The following is a 21,806-nucleotide window of genomic DNA, read 5'->3' on the forward strand; positions in this document are numbered from 1 at the left end:
GTGCTCACTGGAAAGACAGATCCTGAAGCTGAGGCTCCAAGACTTTGGCCACCTCATGAGAAGAGAAGACTCCCTGGAAAAGACCCTGATGTTGGGAAAGATGGAGGACACAAGGAGAAGGGGACAACAGAGGACGAGATGGTTGGATAGTGTTCTTGAGGCTACCAGCATGAGTTTGACTAAACTGTGGGAGGCAGTGGAAGATAGGAATGCCTGGCGTGCTCTGGTCCATGGGGTCACGAAGAGTCGGACATGACTAAACGACTAAACCAGTGTTTCCCAACCACTGTTCCGCGGCACACTAGTGTGCCGCGAGATGTTTCCTGGTGTGCCGCGGGAAAAATTAAAAAATTCGAAAGATTTTTTTTTAAAGTCAAATTTTCGATTGGGGCGCCGTCACTAGATGACCCCTGGGGTTCCCTCCCTCCCTCCCGCTCTGCGCCTCCCTCCTCCTCCGGGGAGGCCCTTCCTGGCTCTCGGCCAAGGCTTGGCGGCTGCCACTCACTCGCTCGCCCACCCGTCCCTTCATCCCTGCACCCGGCCTCTCCCCCTCCGTCCCCGGCGCGGGGGCTGCCGGGATCCGTAGTCCCCTCGCCCTTGGGCTCCGCGCCCGCGCGGGGTACGCAAACTATGTTTCCCAGCGTGGCCTGGCGGGCCGGGCGTTTTGTTTGAAGCGCTCTTCTCCCGGCCATGGAATGAGCGCAGCGGCGGCGGCCGGGCGGGCAGGGGCTCTTCCGCGCAGACCCCGCGCAGCCTGCCTGCGCCCCCGCGGAGATCGGGCGGCAGGATGGAGCCCGGGGATCCCTGCGGAGGCGGAGTGGCGGAGGCTGCCCCCCAGGTAGGGCTGCGTCGGGGGGGGGGTTTATTTTTGCAATGCTGCATCCGCGCCGGAGGGGATGCATCAGACCGCGGGGAGACCCCTTGGCGGGCGTGCAAGGCAATGCATGCGTGCAGGCGTTGCATGGAGTGCAGTGCAATGCAATGGCAACGCGGCGCCCTGCATGCATGCATGCAACTTCCACCGGCGCTCCGGACTTGGCAGGTGAGGGGGGTCCCCAGTGGGCGGCAGAGAGAGCCGGGAGGGCGAAGGGGAGCCGGGGGGGAGCAGCGCTGCTCCCCGAGCCGAGCCCGGGGGGAAACTTTGGCGTCGTTGCGCCGGGTATTGGAAGCGGAGGCTGGCGGGGGCCCCTCACCTGCAAAACCTGGTCGCCTCTCATATATTTTGTGCATTGCATTCATCGCCCGCTTTCTCCTCCAAGGAGCTCCCGGGGGCGCGTGTGGTTCTCCCCGTGTTATCCTCGCAACAACAGCCCTGCGAGGTGGGTCAGGCGAGTGGCCCAAGGGAGCACCCAGGGATTCTCCTGGCCAGGTGGGGTGATTTGAACCCTGCTCTCTGCCCGGTCTTCGTCCTCATTTAGCCCCCACAAGTGCATGACTGTGGTTTCCCCCCCTCGTCTTGGCTATGGTGTGAGTCTGTCCTGTTCATTAATGGGGTTCTGCCTTCGGAGAAGATGAGCCAGCCCTCAAGGAGGTGATTATGTAATTTGCTAGCAATTCATGTCCCTCCCGGCGTGACGCTGCGCGCTGACATCACGGGGCTGTAATGGTGGTGTGCCTCGAGATTTTTTTCATGAAACAAGTGTGCCTTTGCCCAAAAAAGGTTGGGAAACACTGCTTCTAGAGACCTCTTTTCAGGATGCCTGAAACATCCTTTTGCCAGGCTTTTCCAGTTATTTCTCTCTCTGTGCATGATGCCAATGAAACATGAAGGTTATGTGAAAATCAGGTGATGAGAAGCAGAATGGGCACTGAATATCTTTTGCTGGGGGGCCCCCATTAGAGAGACGCTCCACATTCTGGTCGCTCGGTGGCATAGTCAACCTTGTGGCTGCCATTTGCTTTGTTTGGTCTGAGTTCCAGTTCTGGACCTGCAGATTTTGGCTCCTTCATGCCTTTCTCTTTTATCTCTACTCAAATCTAGAGAGCAAGTGACGACCCTTCCAGGAAGTTGATTTCTGGCCAAAAATGAAAACCCCCAAAATTTGCTGTCACTCAAACTTTTGAAATCTTGCTGGCACTCCAACAGCAGATGACTCAGGCTTGATGAAATTTGAGAGGCAACAACAGAGCTGTAATTTTCTAGAGAACCATAGCAGCCCAAGAGAAGTTTCTACCTGAATGAAAGAGAGAGAATGGAAGTGTAAAATACCACGAGGGAAGAAAAAAAGAGGAGAGATCAGCCTGCTATTGTAGAAGCTGGGAAGGATAAATTTATTTAAAAGTGGCATATATTGGGATGGTGATGAAACAGAGGAAAGGAAGGGAGGAGTCAACACATGCACCAAGGATTTTAAGAGGATATGTGCTTAAGACTATCATCCTTATCCTCTTTATTTCTGCAGAATTCAGAAAGCACCAGATAAGCATCTCATTTAAACAGGGCCCTCAGGTGCTGAGATTGGCAGAGAATGCCCTCTTGGTAGTTCCTCCACCTTCTCCCTGGCAGGAGGAGCTGACCTCCTGGGCATTTTTTGTAGCAGCCCCAAAATTGTGGACCTTAGGATGAAGTGGGCAGGTCACAGACTCATAGAATTGTAGGGTCATCTATAAGTATGGATACAAAAACTGGTGGAGTATGCAGAAATGGTGGGGGGGAAAGTAATCAAGATAACAAACTTTTTATAAAAGAATGGAAATTGAATATTTACAAATAAACTGTAAACAGATAAGGAAATGAGCAGGATTATTGCAATAACCTGCAGTTTCATAGGAGTATATATTTAAAGTACCTTTACCTTTTACCTGTATTTAAAGTAGCTGGATAAAGGAATGAGTTAAATTAAAACAGCAAAACACACACACACACACACACAAAACCGGGAAGCTTTTAATGTTTAACAGAGTATTGTATTTTAATATTTTGTTAGAAGCCGCCCATATTAATTGTTGTTGTAAAACTACTGAAATGTATTTAACTGAAAATCATAAAACAAATAAAATACAGAGCTGTCCAGCAGTGGAACGAGCTCCCTCGGGTGGTTGCATGGCCTTGCTTTCGTTGAGATTCCAGAATTGCGTGGGGTTAGACTAGACGACCCTTGGATCCCCCTCCAACTAGACGTTTCCCATAGAGCCATACCTGAAACGGCGAAGAGGCTGCTGCAACTCTCTCGGCTGCTCGGCTCCCTCCGAATGGCTGCAAAAAAAGGCTCCGTCCGGGAGGCTGGCGGGCGAGGGGACCCCGATCCCTGCGGAGAACGATGCCGCACCGGCGGATCCCAGCCTCGCCTCCTCTCTGTCCCTCTTAAGGCGCGCTCCTCTTCCTCGCGTGCTTCGGGGCGGAGCTGGCGTGGGAGAGTTGCACGCATCCCGGCGTTCAGAAGGGGGCGATCGTGTGAATCTTCCGGGTTTTGCCTCTTGCGATTCCGCCATTAAACCACCGAGCAAGCGGAGGAGGCGACAGCTGCAGCCTTAAAGCGAGAGATCGGGGCCGTTGCAGAGACCGCCTGCAGCCTCCGACGCCCCACTTCCAGCCGGGGACGGCGCCAGGGAACTGTAGTTCGCGGGCGCCGAAACGGAGCGGAGCGAGCGGGGAGTAGCGCCGGTAGGAACCGGGATCGCCACCGATCGCGGTAGGAACCGGGTTCGCTCCGGCTTTGTCGCTGTGGCAGCTTCTCTCGCAACCCTGCGAGAGGGAAGTCCCGTCGGGAGCTGGAGGAGCCGCCTGCATTAGCGCCTGCCTGCAGCCCAATACTGTCTTGCACAGGCTGGCAGCGGCTCGCCAGGGTTTCAGGCGGGGGGACGGACGGTCCCAGCCTCACCTGGATCGTACCTGCATGCAAAATCTTGTTTATTTATATCCTACTGACATAGGAAGCTTATTCCAAGCCAGACCAGTGGTTCATGCAGCCCAAGACTGTCTGCACTGGCCGGCAGCCCCAGCCTCACCTGGAGATGCCCGGCTTCACACCCTGGGGACTTGAGCATACGAAACACTGTTTATTCATATCGTACTTACATTACATGGGAGGACAGGGTTCATGTCCCCACTTGGCTGCGAAGCTTTCACTGGGTGGCCTCGTGCCAGTCACTGCCTCTCCACCTAACCTACCTTGCAAGGCTGTTGTGGCGATTAAATGAAGTGGAGAGCCATGGGCTTCAGTTCCTTGGAAATGAAAGTGGGCTATAAATGTGTGCCTCTTCCATGTGAGGGTGGCAACACGAGAACAGGGCCTTTTCTGTGGTGGCTCCCCATTTGTGGAATGCTCTCCTCAGGGAGATTAGCCTGGCACCTGCCTTGTATATCTTTAGGTGCCAGGCAAAAACATTCTTTTTCAACCAGGCCTTTGGCTGATTAATACTCTACAGCCTTTTAAATGTGTTTGTGCGTGTATTATGGCTTTGTTGTTTCTGTTTTAAGTATTTATTTGCAATTTTACCTGGTGTGTATCTTGTGTAACCACCCTGAGATTGTTTGATGAAAGGCAGTGTATAAATTCAATAAAGAAAATAATGCAATCAAGGAAATTAATGAAATCCTTAAAGATGCTGAACTATTATTTTTATTTTATTGACTTAAGAAAATTATACAGACAGCAAAACGAAGAAGCGTAAATTAACATTGCCTTCTACCAATAAGAAATAATAATAACAAATCTTAACTTGCCATTCTGTCATTTGTGGTACTTTTTCTGTTTTCCAATATTTTGCCATAAGTATTTTTGCGGCTGCGGTTATATAAAAAATATATTCCTTTTGTCCTTGGGGCTGTTGTTCGTTAATAAACTAATTCCATTGTTTCTCACTCAGGAAGACTATCGCCTAACCACTGAGCATCACTGCCAGGGAATGGTCAAGGGCAGGTGGTGTATATGACGGTTGAACCCCATCGACCACAATCCAATCCTTTAAAGGACTAGAAGATCAACCAAGAAATTAGCTGTTCCTTCTTTCGTGTTCCTGGCCAGACTTTCAGGGATTGAGAGCCAAGATAGTTTCCTGTCAATCAACCGGCTTCTAGATTGCCCCAGTGAACTTTGGAAGCGATGAAGAAGCAAAAATCTACAGGTCCGGAACCGGAACTCAGACCAGACCCAGCAGGAAAAGCAAGCAGGGTACTCCTGCCTGGAATTACGATCGAGCGACCAGGATATGGAGCGTCTGAAGACGGCAAAGGGGGACCTGGCAAGGGGAGGCAAGAGCGATGGGAAGCCCAGTGGCAGCAGTTCCTGAAGACCCTGCAGCCCCTTCACCCAGAAGGGGGAAGCCCCCCAGAGACGCCCGAGTCTGCCCCCTGGGAAGACGCCCAGGCCTTCCTGGCCTCCTTTGAGCAAGTGGCCAAAGCCTGCCGCTGGCCCAGAGGAGAGTGGGCGGCCCGGCTCCTCCCTGCGCTGAGCGGAGAAGCAGACGAGGCCTTCCAGAGCATGGAAGCCGGAGACAGAGAGGATTATGGGAAGGTGAAGGCGGCCATCTTGCGAGGATTCGCCCTCAGGACGGAGGCCGAGCGCCAACACTTCCGGCAGTTCTGCTGCCAGCAGGTGGAAGACCCCCGGAGGATCCACCTGCAGCTGCAGGATCTCTGCCACCGGTGGTTGAAGCCGGAGAGACGCAGCAAGGAGCAGATCCTGGAGCTGCTGGTCCTGGAGCAGTTCCTGGCCAGCCTCCCGCCAGAGCTGCACAGCTGGATCCGAGCAGGAGGACCGGAGTCGTGTTCGCAGGCGGTGGCCCTGGCAGAGGAGTTCCTGATGGCCAACCAGCAGGTGGGCAAAACAGACAAATGGCAGGTGCGGTTTTCATCCCTGGAGTCCCTCTCAAGCAACAGGCGGTGGCCTGGATTATTGGCGTTATCTGCAGTTGTTCAGTTAGCAATGGGTGGGATTTTTAGCAGGGAGCTGCGGCGAATTTTCTTCAATTAACCACACTATGGCTGTTGAGCTAATCAATAGCCTTTATTGGTTATTAGCACTGAGGGAATTAAGAATTCCAAAGCATCAGGTTAACTTTTAGAAGTTACCCAGTTATGTATCTCAGCAGAAGGCATGCATCTCTAGGTCATATGCAGCCGTAAAAATGGAAGCTTTTGGTTTCCCGTGCAACACTTTTTACCAGACACAGGAAAGTGACCTTTCTGGCTTCAGTGGGGTCATACAGGCCTCGTCAACAAATTCCTTCTCTCTTTTCTGCATTTCATTTCACTTTTAATTTGTATACCGTCTTTCTATTTTACAGATAGGTAGCCGTGTTGGTCTGCCATAGTCAAAATAAAAAAAATCCTTCCAGTAGCACCTTAAAGACCAACTAAGTTAGTTCTTGGTATGAGCTTTCGTGTGCATGCACACTTCTTCAGATACACTTCTTCAGTGTGTATCTGAAGAAGTGTGCATGCACACGAAAGCTCATACGTACCAAGAACTAACTTAGTTGGTCTTTAAGGTGCTACTGGAAGGAATTTTTTTATTTTTTCTATTTTACAATACCCATGGCGGTTTACAAGCTGGAGAAACAAAGAATGTAGCCCTTATAAGCATCTACTCCAATACAAAAATGTGATAATAAAACATAACTTTAAAATAAGCAACTTATATCAAATAAAGTAATATTCAACAGTCCATTAGAACAGTAAAGAAAAATATTAAATATCAGCATATAAAAATTAAACAGAAATCCACTCTTAACAGTGGCTGGGGAAACCCAGCCAGATGGGCGGGGTATAAATAATAAATTATTATTATATTATTATTAACAAGTATAATAAATATTTTCTAAACTATCATCAATAAAAACTACTTTGGCAAGTCACAGTGCATAAAAGAATACAATACAAATTGAAAAGCAGAGACTGGAGGGTGGGGCAAGGCAGGTGGAAGAAGGCCTCATAATTCAAAAGGCCTCTTGGCTTATTTTTACAAAATCCCTCCAACCCCAATAGCATTTTGATGCATTATTTTTCTGCACTTACATCTTAAATGTATACATTTGGATGTTTCCCCACAACATAGCCAAAGCTGAGAACACTCTTAGCTTAATACAATCCGCTGAAAATCATTAGGGCATCTCTGAAAGCTTTTTGTAAGATGTTTGCATTGTTCTTCAGTTGGCAAGAAGTTTCATACATGCAGCCATATGAAATGTTCACAACTTCTCCATTACCATTATAAAATATTCCTATTAAACAAAAAAGCATTGTGTTTAGAAAGTCAGTTGACATTTTTGTTTTTGTTGACATTTTATGACTGGTATTATTGCTACTGGCACAGGGGATGGTTGAAATGAATGTCAAACTAAATGAAAAGGTGGATTAATTTCTTACAAAGTGTAAGAAGTTTTGTCAGTAGAATAGAATAACTTTCATTGTGCTATTCCTTAGAGCGCAGCAGCACAGAATTGTAGTATCATAGAATTGTAGAGTTGGAAGGGACCCTGAGGACTCGGTCCTGTATACCTGAAGGAGCGTCTTCACCCCCAATCATTCTGCCTGGACACTGAGGTCCAGCGGCGAGGGCCTTCTGGCAGTTCCCTTGCTGCGAGAAGCCAAGTTACAGGGAACCAGGCAGAGGGCCTTCTCGGTAGTGGCCCCCGCCCTGTGGAACACCCTCCCACCATATGTCACTCAGGTGAAATTATAAAACACCAATTACTGCTAAGAAATCCAAATTTCAAGTAGAATTCTGGTCTAACCTTGAATTGGCAGCCACCAGGACAAATTTTGCTCTTGGATCGTGCTTGCCCAATTCCTAAAGGCTTCTGGTTGGCCACTGTGGGAACAGAATGCTGGAGAAGACGGGGCTTTGGTTTGATCCAGCAGGACTTTTGATAGGCAAGCTTTATTTGGTCCGAATAGCTCCTTGAGTTAATACTCGAAGGGGAAGGAGGTTTAGGAGCGGAAAGCCCTTATCATTCCTGTGCCTCTGTTCTGAGAGGGGTTTTCTGTGCCTGTTTCAGGGGCCACTGGGTTCTCTGGATGCAGTTGAGGAGCCCTCAGATGCCGCCGAGGGGCAGGTCTGCTACGAAGGGAAGCAGGAAAGCGATGGGGAGATCAGGTTGCTGGGTAAGAAGTCACCGAATTAGTGTTTCATGTCGTTCTAGTTTCAGGGATTATGAAAGGGATGAAATTTGGGCTGCCTTAGTCTTGTAGAAGGAAGGGACTACGGTGTGTTCATCTTTTGTTTTGGGGAATCAGAATGGCTGCCCAGGTCTTCTAAGTCAAGATTTTATTTCATAAAGTAAAGGTAAAGGGACCCCTGACCATTAGGTCCAGTCGTGACCAACTCTGGGGTTGTGGCGCTCATCTCGCTCTATAGGCCGAGGAGCCGGCGTTTGTCTGCAGGCAGCTTCACGTGGCCAGCATGAGTAATCCGCTTCTGGCGAACCAGAGCAGCGCACGGAAACGCCGTTTACCTTCCCGCCGGAGCGGTACCTATTTATCTACTTGCACTTTGACGTGCTTTCGAACTGCTAGATGGCAGGAGCAGGAACCGAGCCACGGGAGCTCACCCCATCACGGGGATTCGAACCGTCGACCTTCTGATCGGCAAGTCCTAGGATCTGTGGTTTAACCCACAGCGCCACCTGCGTCCCATTTTATTTCATAGAAATGAATAAATCCCACCCACATGTGAGGGGTTTAGAAACCTGATTCTTTCTTCTCCCCCCCTCCCCTTTTCAATTTCTTGCTGAATACTTGCAATCAGAAATTTTTAACGTTTGATGTTTTATTATGTTTTTTATGTGTTGGAAGCCACCCAGAGTGGCTGGGGCAACCCAGCCAGATGGGCCAGGTATAAACAGTGAAGTTATTATTATCATTATCATTGTCAAAATCATCATCATTATCCCAGTCTATGCCTGTGTTGGATTTGAAATCCACTTTTATATATGTAAGGGTTTTTAATTTTTTGGATATGCAATTGTTCATAGGCAGCAATCGTTTTAACCTTATAAATACGTGTGCATGAGAGAGCGATAGCCCAAGCACAATATATCTATATTTTTGTGCAGTATTGTGAAATCTGGCTGCTTCTTCTTCTTCTTCTTCTTCTTCTTCTTCTTCTTCTTCTTCTTCTTCTTCTTCATCTCTTAACAGCAGAAGTCTTGCTGCAGGAGAAAGCTGAGCAAAAGCAAGACGCTGTCTGTGCAATTTTTTAGCAGCTGTACCAAAAGGGAATTGGTGACATGGGTCTCTTTCCCCGTCACTGCATGAAAACCTGCCCCTTCTCTCCTTTATGCAACTCTTAACAGAACAGGAAACTTACTCTGCTGTACCCAGACACCCTAAAGGTGATGGGATTAACTTACTCCCCATTTCTAAATTTCCCCTTGCCCTTTGCAGGCGGCGGAATCAAGTGCTCAGGTCACTCTAATTCCTTGTCTCCTGCGGAAGGACAGAGGATGGCCGACTCAGGTCTGAATGAGGTACGAGAAGTCTGGGTGGGCCAGCTTTTCTAGTGTGGTGTGTTAAGACTATAGAGGAGCCAGGCTAACAATGGATGCTGCGATGAGTCCTCTTTCCTGGTTTTCTAATACCTGTCCTGGTAAACTGTTGGGTTTGGGGGGTTTTTTGGTTTTTTTTGGCTCATTTAGAGGGAAGGAGTCTTTATTTAACAGACTTTGGGTACTAACAAATCATTAAAAACCTGTAAGCAGTTCACATAAAGTGTAAAATGTACGTTAAAGTCTTTGATGAAGGTCAGAAGTTAAAAACAAGTTGGCCAAAAAGCGAAATCATTTTTCTAGTGCACATGTGCACTGGAGTTACCTGAGTTCCTAGTCCTCATTGTTTATACAGTCGTACCTTGGTTTTCAAATTTAATACATTCCGGAAGTCCGTTTGACTCCCGGAACAGTTCGGAAACCAAGGTGTGGCTCCTGCAGCCAATCGGAAGCCGCACGAGGCATTCAGGTTTTGATCGTTTGGGAGCCGAAACTTTCGAGTTCAAAGGCATTTGGCTTCCGAGGTTGCACTGTAGTAGATTGACCTGTGAGGCTGGAACCCTGCACACATTTACCTGCATATTGGGCAGTGGGGCTTGAATAGCACTGTAAAGAGAGCAAGAAAAGTGGTTCCCCCCCTCCCTTATGCTTTACAAGTGGATCAAAGATGGTGGAATCCAACAAAATAAATGCGTGCAGGGATCAACTTTCATGAGCGCAACAAGATGTCCTCCCCCTGCATGCCTCCCCCAATTTCCTCCAGGCCTCTGGAGCCGATTTGGAGGAGTAGGAGGGGATGTTTTGTTGTGCTCATGGAAGTTATTCCATGTGTAATGAATGGCTCTAAATGCTATTTATTGTGCAACGAGACCTGACTGGGAAATCAGTGGTGGTTCCTTTCACTTTTTTCCAGGGGCTGGTGAGTCTCAAGGAGGCAGGTGTCTCCTTGCACCTAGTGGAGCCGACTCTGATCCAACCAGGCCAACAGACGATGTTCTGGCAAGTCTTGCAGGAGGAAGATGGGAGCACCGAATCCTTGGGTAAGGCTTTGTCATTCTCAGGCCCCGGGAGCTGCTGTAGATGCCGGCATAACCAATTGCCCTCTTTGGAATCTATAGAAGGAGGGCGGAATAACTAGATTGAGTATTTGACTCCTTTGAATAAATACTGCATACACAACTGACAGATGGAGTTCCATTTCTTTCCATTTTCTCTCTCTTAACTATTATCTCCCTTGGTAGTTTATTATTAAGGTAGAAGGAAGGGACTATGGTGTGTTCATCTTTTGTTTTGGGGAATCAGAATGGCTGCCCAGGTCTTCTGAGTCAAGATTTTATTTCATAAAGTAAAGGTAAAGGGACCCCTGACCATTAGGTCCAGTCGTGACCAACTCTGGGGTTGCAGCGCTCATCTCGCTTTATTGGCCGAGGGAGCTGGCGTAAACCTTCTGGGTCATGTGGCCAGCAAGAACTGTACACACATGAAGGGGAATGACAGTTTGAGGACCCCGTGTGAGAGATGGGCAAGGGGAGATATAACCAGCTTTGAGAAGTAAAACATGAGCCCAGGTGACAGCTGAGAGGGCACACCTTTCTCTGTTAAGCTATATTGATGAGGGAGGATCTTGTAGTTTCTGTTTCTTTTCCTTCTTTCTTTAGTTTCTTTCTTTTCTAGATTAGTTGGCTCCTTTTATTGAATAGTCATACCTTGGAAGTCGAACGGAATCCGTTCCGGAAGTCCATTCAACTTCTAAAACTTTCGGAAACCAAAACGTGGCTTTGTTCAGCTTAAAATGGATAGAATTGATAGCACATAGCAAAAGGTGAAGCTTCTGAAGAAACTTAATTTTGTCTGATACATACCTTTCCAAAAAAGAGCATTTCCCCACTATTATTATTTGATTCAAAGCATATAACACATATTCTTCTGTAATAAAAAGTTGGTGTGAATTTTTTATATATACAGTGGTACCTTGGTTCCCGAACTTAATCCGTTCCAGGAGTCGGTTCGACTCCCGAAACTGTTCAAAAACCAAGGCACGGCTTCTGATTGGCTGCGGGAGCTTTGAAAAGCATGGTTATTGGGTTTTGAACTGAGCTAGACATCATTCTCTCTCTGTTCCTCTTTTCCACTCAAGAGGGATTTTTGGCGCCCAAACCTGATTTCCCCTCCCACCCCAAAAAGGAGGATGAGATGTTCCACCAGTTCTCGGTGCAATGTGAACGACCCTCGGACCAAGCTATGGGTAAGGGGTTGGCAGTGTTTGCCCTTGGAGAAGGACACTGGGGTTGCCATGCAGAGCTGAAGGCCACTCTTTTTTCTTTCTTTTTTCCCTCTCCCCAACGGTCATTCTACACAGGTTCATCAGCATTCCTGATGACTAGTGGATGAACCAAAAAAATTATGCAGAACAGGACTGACTCCTCATGCATTCTCTATTTTCCTGAAAGTGCAGAAAACTTCTGGAAATGTCAGTGAGCTCCTTTCCACTTAAGATTTAAATCAAGTTTAACTACGATGCATTGTGTCCAAAGAAGCCTACAAGGTCTTGCACTTTTGCAACAGAACCTCCCTTTTCTCTGTCCTCTTGCCCATGCCCACCCTCCCCCCCAAAAATGCCCCACAGGGTAAAGGGAACGCCTAGGAAATATTTAGTGGGCCCTTAGACAGGCACTAACTCTGTGGTATTTTTGGTACCTTTTTCTTCCCACAAACCTTTTAAGCTGAGATAATTTCCCAGTCTTATTTCTGTGTTGGAATTGTTTTAAATATGTTTTCGGGTGCTTTCAGTGCTTTATCATTTGTGGGTTTGGGAAACAGGGCAGGATCATTGCACACCAAATCACCTGGTGCTATGTGCTCTCACGTCTCAGATTTTGTTCCGAATTTTTGGCACTTAATACCACTTTTATACCTTATTTTGAAAGAGGCAAAAATTAGCTTTATTTTGATACCAAAATAAGCCCAATATGTTGAAAAATAAGTGGAACAGGTTTTTTCTAAACTGACACAGAAATTGCATTAACCTAAATCGCACAAAAATTGAAATTTAAAAAAAAAAATCTCTTGAGTCCAACTTTGGACCAAAAAATCTGAAAAAAATAATTTGAGGGTGTCTCATAGGTATGTACACACACAAAAATTGAACAAAATCTGAGACGTGAGCGCACGGTTGAGTATTAAAACCAGGTGATTTGGTGTGGAATGACCCGGCAGGATATAAATTTCTGAGGGTGGTGATATGAGGCAGAAGCAATGAGGGGGCAGGAATCTGGAAAAAAAGTCCCAAATGTTCTCTTTTTGTCTCTGTAGGTGATGGGAAGCGAAGTGAGCTCAAGGTGGAGGATTCGCAGTATGGAGGAAATGAGCCTGAGCCACAACCAGATATGGGCCAAGGGAATGGACCAGTGGCAGCTGAGCTGTGTGAGGAAAGATGTGAGTCCGACAGGGAGCAGGGGAAGAAGGCTCTAGAAACTGAGACTGAATCCAACAAGTTCTCAGAAGGTCTTGTAGGTAGAGGAAATGGCTCTGTAGATACAAGGGAGGAGACGCTCTCGTTCTCAATGTATGGTAGACTGAACCACTCTAAACCAAAACATGTTGCGAAATGTGCCAGAGAGGACCGTTCCGAACGTCCCGCGGCGGTGGATCGCTCCCTGCAGAATCCAGACCATCAGCGAAGGCATGCGGGGGGCAAATTATACCATTGCTCGGAAAGCAGGCAACGCTCTCATCCGAGAAAGGACCTTCTTGGACAACAGAGCAGCCGAGCGAGGGGGAAATCCCTCAGCTGCCCCGAGTGCGGGAGGAAGTTCTCTCGGGGGTCGCATCTGAAGCACCACCTGCGAACTCATACCGGAGAGAAGCCTCACAAATGCCCCGAGTGCGGGATCTGCTTTCCTCAGGGGATAAACCTGACGAGACATCGGAAAGTCCACACCGGAGAAAGACCGCACAGGTGCCCCCGTTGCAAAAGTAGCTTTGCTCGGAAGGATCAGCTGCTCCGGCATCAGAGGACTCTCAAGTGTCAGAGCGCTTGACAGTGCGCCCTGAGTGCAGGGAGGCCTGTGAGTCCCAAGGGGCACTGACCGGCCAGCCGAGAACCCGTGAAGGGCACCAGCGGAGCTAATTCTAGCCGGAGTTATGAGTGAACGTGTTTCTAGTGGGCCTGCAGAAACTGCAAAGGAAGAGCTGTCTGGATCAGGCCAGTGGCCCATCCAGTCCAGTATTCTGTTATCACAGTGGCCAACCAGATGCTCTAGTGGGAAACCTGAAGGCAGGATTTGAGAACAAGAGTCCTCTCCCCTTCCATGGTTTCCAGCAACTGTGGAGGCAAAGCACAGCCATTGTGGCAGGCAGCCGTTCAAAGCTTAATCCACTATGAATTTGTCTGAACATAGTTTAAAGCCATCCAGGTTGGTGGCCATCACTGCCTCTTGTGGGAGGGAGTTCCGTAGTTTAACTGCGTGAAGAACTACTTCCTTAAATCCGTCCCGAATCTCCCAGCATTCAGCTACCTTGGGTGTCTACAAGGTCTGGTGTTCTGAGAGACGAAGGAAAATTTTCCTGCGTTCCCTTTCTCCATGCCGTTTTATAGACTTCTTACTCGCCTTTTAAGTTTCTCTGAACAGGTTTTAAGCAACCATTCCCTCTCTGGTCTTCGCACCGGGTGACGTTGCCAAAATACAGTGGTACCTCAGGGTAAGAACTTAATTCATTCTGGAGGTCCGTTCTTAACCTGAAACTGTTCTTAACCTGAGGTACCACTTTAGCTAATGGGGCCTCCCGCTTCTGCTGCGCTGTCAGAGCACAATTTCTGTTCTCATCCTGAAGCAAAGTTCTTAACCTGAGGTAATATTTCTGGGTTAGCAGAGTCTGTAACCTGAAGCGCCTGTAACCTGAGGTACCACTGTGTCGATGGTGCTGTCGTAGAATCATAGAACTTGAAGGGACCACAAGGGTCATCTAGTCCAACCCTCTGCCAATGTCTGCACAGTTAAAGCACCAAAGAGCCAAAGGAATTAGTTTATGTACGCAGCTCCTGCTGTGAAAGTTTTATGTGGCCAAAAATGGCATGAGGAGGCAGTACCCATGAAAGGGGGGTGGCAGTTGAATTTGATGGAATGTGCAGAATTAGCAAGTTGAACTGGTAAAATCCGAGAACAAAGTGGAACAGTTTTCAAGGAGGAATGGAAAACGTTTGCAGATTATTATTTTTTAAATGTTGTAAATATGCCAGCACGCTAGCAGGTGTGAAGTAAGTTCAGCAGTAAAAGTTATTTTGAGAAAAAAGCTGAGAAAAGAAGATATAGATTAGATGCAATGTGCAGCATCAAAAGATAATAATGAGAAAGACATGGAGGGGTCAGAGGGAAGTCGACTTTTAAAGTGAACGTATACTGGAAAATGTTTGATTAATTGTATTTTATTTGTGAAAATTTATAAATATATATATATATATTTAAAAAATTAAATGTGTGGTGTGTACACTGGGGCAGTCCTCATTGAGCTGTTCCCCTTTCCTCTTTTACGTTTCTTCTAAAGGTTTGTCTCATGCTTCTTCAGATTTCAGGCCTTCCCTAAGGCTGCTGACAGGGATAGCTCAGTTGATAGAGCGTGAGACCCTTAATCTCGGTCCAGTACTGTAATTTTCGCTCCAAAACACGCACTTTTTTGCTCCTAGAAAGTAAGGGGAAATGCCTGTGCGTGTTACGGAGCGAATGCACGCGACCAGAGCCATGGCTGCCAGTCAAGCAAAGCGGGGGCCGCTTGCAGGGCTTTGCACGGCTCTAGCTTTGCTTGCTTTACAGCCAGGAGGAGGGGGAGGAGCTGAGGAGGAGGGAGGGAAGGAGAGCCATGGCAGCAAAGCGGCCAGCAGCCGCTTACACACGAGGAGGGACAGACGGGAGCCATAGCGAGCTGGAAAAAGCGCCGCGTAGCCAGCAACAGCTGCTGCAGCCTCAGCTAGCAAAGGTCCGTACGCTCTCTATACGGAGCAATGAGGCTGCAGAGGGACGGCAGGGCACAGGAGGGCTCTGAGCTACGAGCGCAGTGAAAACCAGTAAAAAAGTTTTTAAAAAGGCTGCTGGGGACAGGAGGGCACGGGATGAGGGAGAGGGGGAAATTATGATTCTCCAGCGTCTCAGCTGATCCGCTGAGCAGGACTTGGGCCATTAGCTGTGTAAAGCAGCAAAGAGGGAGAGAAGGAGCAAAGCGGGAGAGGAAAGGAGCTGCTTACACTGCTGTAAGTGGCTGCTGTCCGGTTGGCTCCTTTAAAGCAACAGTACTCTTTCCCTCCCCCCTCCCCGCTCAGCTCGCCGAAAAGCTCCTTTTCCACACACCCCACGCGAGCTCCTTCTCCCCTTAAACCCCTCGCCTGCATTATTAGCAGCATCCTTCTCCACACACCCCATGCGTGCTCCTTGTCCCTTGAATGCTTTTCCTTCCCTCCCCACTTAAAACATGGTTACAAAACATGGATCCAGATGGATCCTCAGGATTTTTGCACTGGGTCACCCCAAGTTCACCATCAGATCGCATAGCATATCCATGGCTACAGCCTGCACCAAAAAACACACACGTACCCACTGTTTCATGGGGCTGCAATGACGCAAAAACATGGTTACAAAGCATGGATCCAGATGGATCCTCAGGATTTTTGCATTGGGCTACCCCAAACTCACCGTCAGATCACATCTGTGGCCACAGCATGAACCACAAAAATCATACATCCACTGTTTCATTTAGAATATTTTTTTCTTGTTTTCCTCCTCTAAAAACTACGTGCATGTTATGGTCAGGTGCGTGTTATAGAGCGAAAAATACGGTATATCTGAAGCAGCATCTCCACCCCCATCGTTCTGCCTGGACACTGAGGTCCAGCGCCAAGGGCCTTCTGGCGGTTCCCTAACTGCGAGAAGCCAAGTTACAGGGAACCAGACAGAGGGCCTTCTCGGTAGTGGCACCCGCCCTGTGAAACGCCCTCCCACCAGATGTCAAAGAGAAAAACAACTACCAAACTTTTAGAAGACATCTGAAGGCAGCCCTGTTTAGGGAAGCTTTTGCCCAGAGTGGCTGGGGAAACCCAGCCAGATGGGCAGGGTATAAATAATAAATTTATTATTATTATTATTATTATCTCAGGGTTGTGGGTTCGAGTGCTACGTTGTGCTATGTTCTGCCACCACTGCCTGAGGCTGCATTCCTCCCGATGCCTGCTGCTGCTGCAAATCGCAAGTTGGGAGAGTCCTGTGCTGTTGTGCTCAGATCCTGCTTGTGGACTTCTCAGTGGGGCATCTGGTGGCCACTGTGAGAACAGGGTGCTGGACTAGATGGGCCGGTGGCTGGATCTAGCAGGTTATTCTTACATTCTAGATACAAGGGGTTGCGGGAGAAGAGATGTTTAACGGAGCCTGTTATGCCGTACAATGGAAGGAAGACCAGCAAAATTCCTCTCTCTTGTCTCTTCAGGTGACAGCAAGAGAAACTGGATCAAGATGGGGTGTTCTCACTATGGAGGAAATGAACTGGAGGAATCACCTAGGTCTCTTCCACAGATAGACCCAAGAAATGTGTCAGTGGCAGCCAAGATCCACGAGGAAAGATCTGAGTTCAACAGTGGACTGGAGAAGAAGCCACTGACAGCTCAGAATGAATCCGGTAGCCTCTCAGAAGGTTTTGAGGAGTCTTGGAGTGAAAAACACACAGTGTGCACCAGGGAAGAAAGGCCTTTGCTCTCCAAGTGTGATAAAAGCTCCCGGCACAAACCAGGACTTGTTATGAAACAAGCTGGGGAAGATTCATCTGACTGTCTTGTGCCGGTGGGAATCGTCCGGCAGCATCTAGGCGATCAGAGAAGGCAACGTACCAGCGAAATATTTTACAAGTGTCCCAGATGCGGGGAAATCTTCCATGAGAGAACTAAGTTCCTTAAACATCAGCAGTGCCACACAGCGAGGAAACTTTGCGTTTGTCAGGAATGTGGGAGAAAATTCTTTTGGCGATCGGATTTGACAAGGCACCGAAAGACTCATACAGGAGAGAAACCTCACAGTTGCCTCGTGTGTGGGAAAAGCTTTGTACGGAAGGAACATCTGAGGAGACATTTGAGAATCCACACGGGAGGGAATCATCACAAATGACTTCAGTGTGGGAGAATAGTTTCCCGGAAATCCGAGCTGATCAGACATTGAAGAACTCACAAACAGAGAAGCGTAGCAGGTCCCAAGAAGGGGAGAACTTTGGGTCCAGACGCTCAGAGCTCCTCCATCAAAGAATCCATAGACTCTCTTTCACGGGAGGTTTTTAAGCAGAGGTTGGATGGATGCTTTAGTTGAGGTTCCCGCATTGCCCCTAGAGGACCCTTGGAGACCCTTCCAACTTGATGATTCTGTCATTTTGTGACATAAACAAGAATTGATGATCTGAGAGAGACCTTTTGTGAGAAACAGAAAAAATAAACCTTTGGCCTTATCATAGGTTTTCTCCAAGGGGTCAGAGGGAATTCGAGATACGGGACTGAGTTGTACAGAGTGAGGCCATTGGTTGTCTGGTCCACTACTGTGTACCAGATTGCCAGCAGTTAACCCCAAGTTTCGGTTGGAGAGCTAAAGAAGATCCCAGACTCTCTGACTCGTGGGCTACCAAGAATCTGCTACTAGCTTCATTCAGGTGGTCTGCAGCATGTCTGCAGTCAGTGTTCATATTTTCGGCTGTATTTTTATTCAGACTTTTATTTCTTATGTTGTATCTTGCAATGTTCCCGTTTGAATTCTGTGGAATGTGAATTAACTTGTGCGATGAAATAAAATGTGTAAGTAATAAAAGGAGCAATAGAAGCACAACTAAAAACCTTACACTGCAGGCATGCCCAAAGTCTGTTTCAGGCGCCGCCGGTTGATTTCATCCGGCCCCCGTGGCAGTATATGTGCTGGGGTAAAATTGTAAAAAAAGCTCAACAACTTCAATCCTAAAAAAAGCTCAGCAACTTTGGTTGGCCCTCACGCATGTTCACTTCCTCAAATCTGGCTCTCTTTGAAAAAAGTTTGGGCACCCCTGCCCTACAGCATCTAACACCACACATTCCAATTGCTATGAGAGGCAGAAACAACATTAAGCAAGGTCCATTTTCAAGTCCCTGAGGATGTTTGGGAACGACTATGTTAGAACCTCCATGTAGGGCAGTGACAGGGCTGAAATCCCCTGATCAGGAGCTGTGTCTGTTTGAGGGTATATCTGAGGTGGGTCCATTTATTGCTGACCCCTAGCATATTCTGCAAGAGTCCTATTCCACACAAAATTCCCCTGTCAAGTGTCAGCTTGGGAGAGGGAAATAGGCTGGGATCCTGAACACAGAAATGTGGCTGTTGTTGTGACACCTCAGGAACACATTTTTGGGAGGTTACTGGAATCTTTTGGATGCTCATTGACCTACCTCAGAAAATGAGTTCTGCTCAGAGTACACCTGTTGGAATTTATGGGCACATTCATTATTTTCAATGGGTCTATTATGAGTATGGCTAAAGTTGGATGCAACCCATAATTTGGGTTTGAGTCTCTGTGTTGTCCCCTTTCCGCTTCAACAGAGAAAACATGTAAAATACATAATAGCTTATTTTGCAAAATGAGGGGGAAATAAACCCATTTGCCTTGACTGGCTTAACTAATTTAACTGTTTAGGGAAGTTTTAAATGTTTGATGTATTTATCGTATTTTTAATATTTTATTGGGAGCCGCCCAGAGTGGCTGGGGAAACCCAGCCAGATGGGCGGGGTATAAAATAACAACAACACAAGCGACAACATCCATCTTTCCCAAGAGCAGAATCTGGGAACGTTGACATTTATTATTTTACGGAGAGGGTGATCTTTGAGACTGGGGTGGGGGGCATGAGCTTAGCAATGATGTGATGAATTAGAACAGGTGTTCCAAAAATGTGGCCAAGCTTCCTTCAAGCGGTTCATGGCATGTCTGCATTAAATGTCCAAATTGATTTTTAATTGTATTTCTATTGCTTTTTTTATTTCCTCTGTTGTGCTGCAATTTGAATTCTACGGAACGTAAATTGTCATGCTGCGAAGCACAAGAAAAGGAGGAGCAGTAGAAATACAATTAAAAATCATACAGCATCTAGCACATTGCAGGGGCGACATTAAGTGGTTTGACAAGTCTGGCCTTTTTCAAGTGGTCCGTGGGGTGAGGGGAGGAGAGTTTTGGGAACCACTGAATTAGAATATGCAACAGGCAGGGAGAGCAGCGAGAAGGATTCTCTTGACAAGAGGTGACCAGAACATAGACAAAAACCCTCTCTTCTTCTCTCTTTAGGTGATGGGAAAAGACATTGGATCAAGATGGAGAAATCTCAGCTAGGAGAAACTTTGCTGGCAGAAGCACATAGGACGTTAGCAGAAACGTCCCGATGGGATTTCCCTGGGGCATCTGAAATTTATGAGGACCGATGGGAATCCAAAGACCATCAGGAGAAGCAGCTGCTGATGGAGAAAAAGAATGAATACACGGAGGTCGTGCAAATTCTCCCACCTGCTGTTAGCACTGTGCAGACACAGGGGGGAAAGCTCTTCTCCAAGCAGGTCAGAAAATCCCGCTACAAATCGGGACTTCTTATGATCCCTAATAGGGAGAACGCCTATAAAAGTCCCACGCTGGAAGAAAATGTCCAGCTGAAATGTTTCTTGGATAACCATCCAGGAATCTCTGCAGGTGAGAGGCAACATGTGCAATCTGAGGGCAGAAAAAACGTCCGCCGTGGGGACGGTTTGACCGGGTACCAGAACAGTCGCACGCAAGCGGATCCCTACGAATGTCCCGAGGATCGGAAAAGCTTTGGGAACAGAAAGGCGTTAAAGCGGGACCAAGGGATTCAGACAGAGGGGAGGCGATACCAATGTACGCAGTGCGGGAAGTTCTTCAGGCACAGGCAGACGCTGACTAAGCACCAGAAAATTCACACGGGAGAGAAACTGCACGAGTGCCCCGCGTGTGGGAAAGGGTTCACCTCTCGGGAGCCGTTACTGAGACATCAGAGGATCCACACGGGAGAGAAGCCGTACGAATGCCCTCAGTGTGGAAAGTGTTTCAGGCAGAGGGTGCACCTGATGTGCCACCAGAAAACCCACACGGGAGAGAAGCCGTTCAAATGCCCCGAGTGCGGGAGGAACTTCTCTCGGAGGGATAAGCTGATCAGGCACCAGAGAATCCACAGAGGGCAAAGGCCTTATTCGCACCTGGAGGGCGGGAAGAGTTTCGATCAGAGAGCAGCGCTGGTGAAACACCAGGGCCTCCAAGAAGGGTGCTGAGAGACTCTTCCGCTCAGTAGACGGCAACACATTTTCCACAGTCAGGAGGGAAGCAGGGGCTCGAGCTCCCATCCCTGAAAGCAGGTTTTAAGCAGGTTGCATTGCCACAGAGAAATAAATACGGTGGTACCTCAGTTTTTGAACATAATCCGTTCCGGAAGACTGTTCGAGTTCCAAACGTTTGAAAACCTAAAACTCAATGTGGAAGCTGCGTGGCATGTTTGACTTCTGAGGTGTGTTCAAAAACCGAAGCATTTATTTCCAGGTTTACGGCGTTCAAAAACTGAAATGTTTCTCAACGGAGACATTCAAAAACCGAGGTACCACTGTAAATAAAAGGAGAGGCCAAGCCTCCAGGTGGAAATTTCCTCTGTGGCCTGTGCAGTACAAGAAAGCACATGCATCTCGTGGTGTTTCGTGAGCAGGCCTGTTTCTTCAGAATCCGTGTTTGCAAAGCTCTGAAGGAGTACAATAATAAAAGGAATTCCGGCTGGGTGTTTACTGTCTCCATTAATCTTGGCTGAGTCTTGCTTGCCTCAGTGCTATGAACATTAAGGATTAAAACTCATGTGGGAAGCCATGATGGCTTAAAGTGGCGTAAGAAACCAGGCAGAGGGCATCCCATCAGATGTCAAGGAAATAAGCAACTATCTAACCTTTAGAAGACATCTGAAGGCAGCCCTGTTTAGGGAAGTTTTTAATGTTTGATGTTTTATCATGTTTTTAATATTCTGTTGGGAGCCGCCCAGAGTGGCTGGGGAAACCCAGCCATTTGGGTGGAATATAAATTATTATTCTTAGAGTGCTTTACATGTATGCTGGTTGTTACTCGCTTGCATTAAATGATTATAAGTTATAACAATGCAGAAGAGTGACAATGAGAGACAGGGGTTCCATCTGTTTAAGTCGCTTTAAACAGTCACAGCTTCACCCAAAGGATTACGGGAACTGTAGTCTGTTACAGGTGCTGAGAGTTTTTAGGAGGCCCCTATTCCCCTCATGGGACGCGGGTGGTGCTGTGGGTTAAACCACAGAGCCTAGGGCAGCCGATCAGAAGGTGCT

General features: G+C 47.7%; 1 protein-coding gene across 7 annotated transcripts; it reads left to right on the forward strand.

The window, feature by feature from the left end:
* The first annotated feature begins 3,347 nt into the window (after positions 1–3,347).
* LOC310701193 (uncharacterized protein) lies at positions 3,348–21,236 on the forward strand. Of its 7 annotated transcripts, none has more exons than XM_083491668.1 (8): positions 3,348–3,632; positions 4,810–5,783; positions 7,942–8,047; positions 9,329–9,411; positions 10,343–10,469; positions 11,567–11,674; positions 12,742–12,942; positions 19,753–21,236. In XM_083491668.1, the coding sequence occupies exons 2-8, from the start codon at positions 5,046–5,048 to the stop codon at positions 20,742–20,744; spliced, it is 2,355 nt and encodes a 784-aa protein (XP_083347794.1). In that variant the 5' UTR covers positions 3,348–3,632; positions 4,810–5,045; the 3' UTR covers positions 20,745–21,236. The 7 variants fall into 7 exon arrangements, with proteins under 7 accessions (XP_083347794.1, XP_083347798.1, XP_083347797.1 ...); XM_083491672.1 differs by having other exon boundaries at positions 12,742–12,864; XM_083491671.1 differs by having other exon boundaries at positions 4,810–5,759.
* Positions 21,237–21,806: the final 570 nt, after the last annotated feature.

Source organism: Podarcis liolepis, assembly GCF_965112155.1.
Source record: "Podarcis liolepis genome assembly, chromosome: 2".
NCBI lineage: Eukaryota > Metazoa > Chordata > Lepidosauria > Squamata > Lacertidae > Podarcis > Podarcis liolepis.